At 31.4% G+C, this 7345-nt stretch overlaps 1 protein-coding gene across 1 annotated transcript; it reads left to right on the top strand.

Moving 5' to 3' along the window:
- The first annotated feature begins 1527 nt into the window (after window positions 1-1527).
- On the top strand, window positions 1528-6286 carry LOC107186574 (mitochondrial coenzyme A transporter SLC25A42). The gene is made up of 6 exons (XM_015574474.1): window positions 1528-1672; window positions 3269-3488; window positions 3758-4086; window positions 4909-5174; window positions 5436-5610; window positions 5891-6286. Exons 2-6 carry the CDS (start codon window positions 3342-3344, stop codon window positions 6036-6038), a joined length of 1065 nt encoding a protein of 354 aa, XP_015429960.1. The 5' UTR covers window positions 1528-1672; window positions 3269-3341; the 3' UTR covers window positions 6039-6286.
- Window positions 6287-7345: the final 1059 nt, after the last annotated feature.

The following is a 7345-nucleotide window of genomic DNA, read 5'->3' as shown; positions in this document are numbered from 1 at the left end:
TTCAGCAGGCAATGACCCTCATAAAACGGAAAATCAGAGACACAAAGTTGATGAATTCACTTGGTTGTAAACAATTCCAGGGCCCTATGTTTTCTGCATCTGCTTGATCAATTGTCTATAACTGACATTAACAATTTACTCTACGATTAATAAAGAAATCGAACGTTTTAGATGAAGAGCATTAACGTACGATGCCTCGTGGTATTTTCGCTGCTCTTTTCTCGAAGTTTTGAAACCTACGTGCTACCGCGGGCGCCATCTGTGATAAATACATCCCACCAGTATTACGATGACGACAAAATGTATGAAATATCATATGCTTTTATCTTAAGCTTTTCTTTATGACGAAAATAAAGAAAACAGTAATTACATAATAAATAAAAAAGGAATAATTAAACGGAAACTTAAATATGTTAATATCAAGCTTAAATATCTCGCAAATTAAGTAAAGAATAAATGAACTGATCGAATCAGGTATTTAAATACACTGTCAATATACTACAGTTTATTCGTAGGTATATGTCGTATGTGGTTCAATATAGGTGTAATAAACAAAACAATATATTTAAAGTAAGCACGAAAACGTCGAAAACTGAACGAAACTTTTATAAATGCACCTAGATTTAAGATAACCGAAAATATTGTCAGCGCTTCCTCTATTCAAATTGAAAATTAGACGCCATCGACGCCATCACAGAACAACGATAGTAGAGGGCCAAATGCTATGGCGGTAAATTCAAAGAGCAATCCGATGTAAAGAATTCGTTTTTCATACTATTAAACGTAAATATATTCCCTTTTCCAATTCTTACATTTTGCATGGGCCACACAACCCATCACAACGTCAAGGAACACAAACTGACATGAGGATTTACCATATGTAAATGAGGTTATGATTCTCACATCGTAATAGCACATATAGTTTAACATTATATTTGTTATTATAACGATTTGAACAATTTCAGTGGATTTAGATTGACGAATTCTTTAATTGCAACTGCATTTGCAGATGAACTCACAGTATTTGTTTTCATTAGTTAAATAAAGTTCATAATATGTAACAGTAGACGGAGATTTTCTAAAAAATTTTCCCGGATTAAAAGGCAACTTCCTAGGGTAATTGATTTACCCCTCCATTACTCATTGGTCCTTTAGAAGGAAGTAGATAATTGTATTTAATGCAGAGATTCAACTAGTATTTAAATCTATTGCGAGTACCTTTTTTCTCTGTAACTCTGAAGAGTATTCCCGTAAGGGTTCTGAACTATACCCAGGCTTCGAAATGTGGTTTCAAATAATTCATTGCACTTATCAGTACTGCCCTCTAGGAAGCATAACCGAATACGACCGAAGGTCAGATGCAGAAGTATTTGTTTCATTTGTAATTGAAGGACTGGGATGAGTTTTGCACATGTGAAGTCAACATGTCGGTGTACATTACGTACGTGCTGAGCAGAAATGACATTGTGGTGTAGTTACAGTTCAGTGTCAGTTGCGCGAAAGGATTCATAGGGAGCAGAGTGGTCATAATGATAAATCAAGTTTCTAAGGCACCTATACCTATAATAATGTGAAGTACTTTAAACAGTACCGAATGCCATTATCCGTATTCAGTTTCCTAAAGAACGAGAATCTTCGTCGTGGCGGTTTTTCTCACATACAATTGATAAAGGTAACTGTCTCTTTATTTGGTTAATTGATTTTGTCACGCATAAAGTTATTTAATTCTTAACATTTGGTTCCTGCAGAATAATGTAGCATAAACTATAGTTAAATAGCTTCAAATGAATTCAAATTCATGCAAAAGTGTAGATGAGGAACTTAAAATAAAACACAGGATGTACTTACGCCCATGACAGGAAAAACAATTTAAGCATGGAATCCTTTTTTATCAATCGGTTTTAACTGAAAACTTTACGATATTATTGTAATTCAGTCAATATATTCAAACCATGTAACGACTTGATATCAGTATGCAGACGTAAATTGTTGATATTCCTTTCGTGTTTACTTAATTATTAGAGAATAAACATTATGTTGAAATCCCTTAATAAAACACTTATTTTACACAATACATTGCCGATACACATTATGTAAGTAACCAATTTTTTTTATTGCATTAATAGACAAGTAATATTTATTAAACGGTAATGAAAGAAATTGAACATTGTAGAGGTCAACAGAAAGTACATAAACTTCTTTTGATTCAGGAAAAATTTAATTTGATTTAATGTTACTAAGAAAGTTTGTGCATACAATGTCGCTAAAAACAGTATGATAAAGGCATAATATTTAAGTAATAAATCAAACAATGTGCGATTTATTAAAATATATTTTTCATTTATAAAAATGAAGTTCATACTTTAATGCCAACGCAAATAAGTTTAACTTTTATATTATTAAAATAATTTTGGTTTAATATGCATTTATATCTTAATGATAAAAAATTTGATATCATTCTTAATTAATAATACTTATATAAATATAAAGGTAAAGATACATTAATTTTATGATTAACAAACCGAATTTTACAAATTTATGACTGAAAAAGGAACTGTATTTTACGAAATGCAATATTTTATGGTGTTTCATTATATTATTTATATTTTCATGAAATATGACAATCCTGTATAAATTTGTTTAGAATTAATTTTCCTGTTGTATTATGTAGTTTTATTTTCTGTAATTGGAAATTCATTGAGGCGTAGATAATATTATGTCAATATGTGATAATGATGATAAAAATCAGCATGTAAGATAACCCATTCATATACAAAAATGCTTAGATTAAGTTTAACTTTACTATGTATGTTTCAAAATAATTTAATTGTTATATTATAATTCATGGCTAGTAACACCAGATATACTCTGAAAAAAAAATAAATATGTATAATATTCATTACATTGCCTATCAAATATTTCTGTACAAAAATTTTTTAAAAATAGAGTGAGATTAATTAAATGTGTAATGTCACATGTGTAAAGTTATCTTGAAGTGTAGTTCAAAACAAACATGTTGTGTTTGCTTCATGTATTGCCAACAATACAATCAACTGAGGTTAAAAATAATCTGAAAAGCATCATTTGCATTTATGAGATAACCATTCAAGGTTTCCACACTTTTATGCAGTGTCATTTCCTTGTTATGTCTTCATTCGTTCAACAAAAAATTTACAAACAAATTAACCAATACCAAATTATAAAATTTTTAAATGTAAAATTACATAATTATCAATAATGTATTCTGTTAAATTCTATTTATTTACAGAAGTGACTGGAAAGATATTATATGGTCAAACAAATAAGTCAGATTCGTGAAACTTAAAAATGAATTAAAGAACATGTGTGGGCATACAATACCTCATCCAGTTGAAAGTAGTCAAGCAGTTATTGGAAGAATACAAATGTCTGTATTATCAGACACAAGGGCGATATCCATGCTACAAACTGCTTCACCTCCTTTAATGGAGACAAGTACAGAAGTCATAGTAAGGAATAAAACATTTTATTAAAAATATTTTTCATTTACTCATTTAAATATTTACTAATTACTGTCAATATTATTTGGAACCATTCTCTCTTGAAATGACTTATTAACTTTTCTAAATAAAAATAATCACTTGCTAAGTCCAGTATTAAATAGATTGTTTTGTACAAATCTGGATATCATTGCATATCTAAATTTCAGTTAATAGAAAATCTAATGTTAAACTATATTATATTACATTTATACTATACATTACATTATATATTTTAGGAAAAACAAGGAAAATCTATTGGAAGTGATGGCATTTCGAATACACAAAGGGTATGGACAAGTTTGGTGTCTGGTGCTATTGCAGGTGCATTGGCAAAAACAACGATAGCACCTCTGGACCGCACAAAAATTAATTTCCAAATTTCAAAAAAGCCATACTCTGCGAGAGCAGCAATTCAATTTCTAGTAAATACACTTAAAACAGAAGGTCTACTTAGCTTATGGCGTGGAAATAGTGCAACAATGGTCAGAATTATTCCATATTCTGCTGTTCAATTCACAGCTCATGAACAGTGGAAAAGAATTCTAGGAGTAAATGGATCAGAAAGGTAAGGTACTCCAAAGTTGAAGTCAGATGATCATAGTTGAATGTAAAGTATAGCATATAAAACACATAATATTTCTTTTTAAATAATATCTTTGCCTTTAAGAATAGGAAACTTACGATTAAAATATGTAAAATGCTTAAAAATTAAGTTATACTACAGTATAGTTAATGATAGAAAAATAGTGAAATTGTAAATGTTAACTTTAGGTCACTGCAGAACATGATACGTAAAACTTCTACTCTATGTATTTATCTAATTTACAATTCCGCTATTTGTCTATTGTCAATTATACAGGATGAGTCAGAGCAGGTGGTACAACTAAATAAGGAGTTGTTCTACATTCAGTAGTTCTTTATCATTCTTTACATTCCCTTTCCATTTACTGTCAACACAAATTGCACAACGAATTAGATACCCAGTCAGCCAAAGCCAAATTTTGTCCAATGCCTGTTATAAAGTTATGGCTATAAGTTTGATGCAAGATTTGCTATAAACACCTTACGCGCCCATTGGTAGCAACATATGCAGCAAATTGGCTTGTCCAAACCTTGTTCCAGTTTTGCTCTTAACCCAAGTCAAATGCGAAAACAGATGGCTATGGCCTATTAGACAACTTTTGTCATTTATTGCTAGCAATTTGCTCAAAACTTATATGCAACTAATTATCAGGGTATATACATGTTAGATAAATCTTTAAGTTCGATTATCTCGAAAACGAAGCATCATATGAACAAATTTTTTCTCCTCCCCGATTGTGCCACCCGTTCTTGCCCACTTTGTATATGATAATTATGTTTAATAATACAACTCGAACATACACAGGGAAAAACCAGGACTGAATTTCGTAGCTGGTGCACTGGCTGGTATAACATCTCAAGGTACAACGTATCCTCTGGATCTGATGAGGGCAAGAATGGCTGTGACACAGAAGGCTGAATACAAAACCCTACGTCAAATTTTTGTACGCATTTATGTGGAGGAAGGAATGATGGCTTATTACCGTGGATTCACTGCAACACTACTCGGCGTTATTCCGTATGCCGGCTGCAGTTTCTTCACGTATGACCTCCTGAGGAACATGCTGACTGGTGAGTCGGTTCTTTCACAAAAACTTGTTTGACGCCGTGACGGTGCTTACACGTAAACGAAAACGATCGTGATTTATACGAACGAGAGTGGCTCGTGTGTATGATCGTAAAGCAGGGTACCCTGTGGGAAACGTCGGGGCTGTTTCTCCCGATATTGGGACGGTACTTACTTTAATAGCGACGCTTGTCGAAACAAGTCCGATGGCGGCGTTTTTCAAGTGCGTGCTTCATGTTCGATGATGGCTACGTGTCGATGAACAGTGTACACGGTGGCTATTCCTGGGTTCTCGACATCACTGATTTGTGGCGGCATTGCCGGAATGGTTGCTCAGACTAGCAGCTACCCTTTGGACATCGTACGGAGGAGAATGCAGACTTCGGCAATCAAGGGCCAGCATTATCATACTATTGGTTCTACCATAAGAAAAATTTACAGGTAGGTTTATAAAAAAATGCATTCTCTTTCAAGAAGTATATTACAGAAATTCAATCACGCTATAGTAACGTTATAGTGAATGAATATTTTGTTGTATTACATTCTAGAACATGATAGCTAGAATGTTTGTAGGGATCAAAACTTCATTAACATCCTGTATCCATATATTAAGTGAAATAATAGAAATTACAAAGATAAACATATCGTTTTTCATAGTATAGTTGTACTCTATAGTGAAAACAAAATATATATATTACACGTAATTTTCGTATGTTTTCAGAGAAGAAGGTCTAATGGCTTTTTATAAGGGACTGAGCATGAATTGGGTAAAGGGCCCGATCGCAGTAGGAATTAGTTTTGCAACACATGATACCATTCGCGATACGTTAAGGAAAGTTATTGCTTCTCCAACCAAATTACCAAATTAGTATAACAGAATTATAAAATAATTCGTACAGTTACAGAAACTGAAGAGAAATATTGTTAATTATCCGTTACCATAAGGCATCTAATTGTAGGTAAAAAGTAAATGTACTTTTATTACACGGAAATTCCTTCAAAATATAAATTCGCATAAAATCTAATAAAAAGCAAGAAAACTGTTACATACAAAGTCATGGCTGTACTAATTTGATGAGATTATACTATTTTGCAACGGACACATCTGAAAAGACAGGGAGGCACTAGTACAAATTGTTACTGTATATATATTGTTATTTCAAATGATATAAAAACTGTTAAACAGCTAAAAATGCATGTGAGGTAGTTATGCATTTAAGTCAATGAAGACTTATTGCGCAAATATTCATTTCAATCGGCATGTTTTATTTGAAACATGATTTCAGTTGTATTGATATAGTCGCCTTTGTGCGTGTGTATATGTGTGTGTGTGTGTGTGTGTGTGTGTGTGTGTGTGTGTGTGTGTGTGTGTGTGTGTGTGTGTGTGTGTGTGTGTGTGTGTGCCAACATACTAAAATTTCTTAATTAGATAATTTAGAGAATAACTGCATAAAAATGAATCGGAATTTATATTTTTCTTTGTTATGTAACGGCACATACTGTCCTTAGTATTTTAACATTTGTATTAAAATAACTGTGGAAAACAATTATGTACAAACAATCATTTTGTTTGTACTGTAGATTCTTCAATAGAAGTTCTAAATTTCGCAAAATGTAATGGCATGCTTTAAAAACAACTAATCCTGACAATAATCGCGTAAATATAATGTGCAATATTACAGACTACACAATTATTTGTAAAGGAGCAAACTATCTCTAACATTTTTCACAATACTTAATGCTTTTATATCATAATTTGTAGTAATTTTATATTTTTATGGAGCTCCAAGTTATTTTAATCTTGTACATACTCAAAATATTATTTTTAAACTTTACTATGCATTGTAAAACATGTTAAGGTTTAATCAATTCCGATTGATCATCCAATAAAAATATTAATTTAAGAAATCAATGTTTTAAATGTATATTTTTTTTTAAGCAAAAGTTTTTGATGTATTCATTTCTCAAATAAATGTACTTAATTGTTTAATATGTTTATAACGGATATGTTAAATTGTTGCATTATAACATTCATTTTTACTTGAAAATAGTTTAATTCAAATAACATGTTTCTACTCACTTAAAGTCAACTATTGTAAATATTTTAAGTATTCAAAGCAATGCAATGAGATTTTCTAAAAATGAAATAATATTTATAATGTCAGTATGTCTTTGC

The sequence above is a fragment of the Dufourea novaeangliae genome, unplaced genomic scaffold (assembly GCF_001272555.1).
Source record: "Dufourea novaeangliae isolate 0120121106 unplaced genomic scaffold, ASM127255v1 scaffold14, whole genome shotgun sequence".
Taxonomy (NCBI): Eukaryota; Metazoa; Arthropoda; class Insecta; order Hymenoptera; family Halictidae; genus Dufourea; species Dufourea novaeangliae.
The sequence above is the reverse complement of the archived record's forward strand: the minus strand, read 5'-3'. Positions and strand labels throughout refer to the sequence as shown.

Excerpts from the sequence above, each read along its gene's own strand:
- LOC107186574 (XM_015574474.1), top strand. The coding sequence starts at position 3,342 with ATGTGTGGGCATACAATACCTCATCCAGTTGAAAGTAGTCAAGCAGTT. Across the intron at positions 3,489-3,757 it reads AGACAAGTACAGAAGTCATA|GAAAAACAAGGAAAATCTAT; the intron begins GTAAGGAATAAA and ends TATATATTTTAG. Across the intron at positions 5,175-5,435 it reads CCTGAGGAACATGCTGACTG|TGTACACGGTGGCTATTCCT; the intron begins GTGAGTCGGTTC and ends GTCGATGAACAG.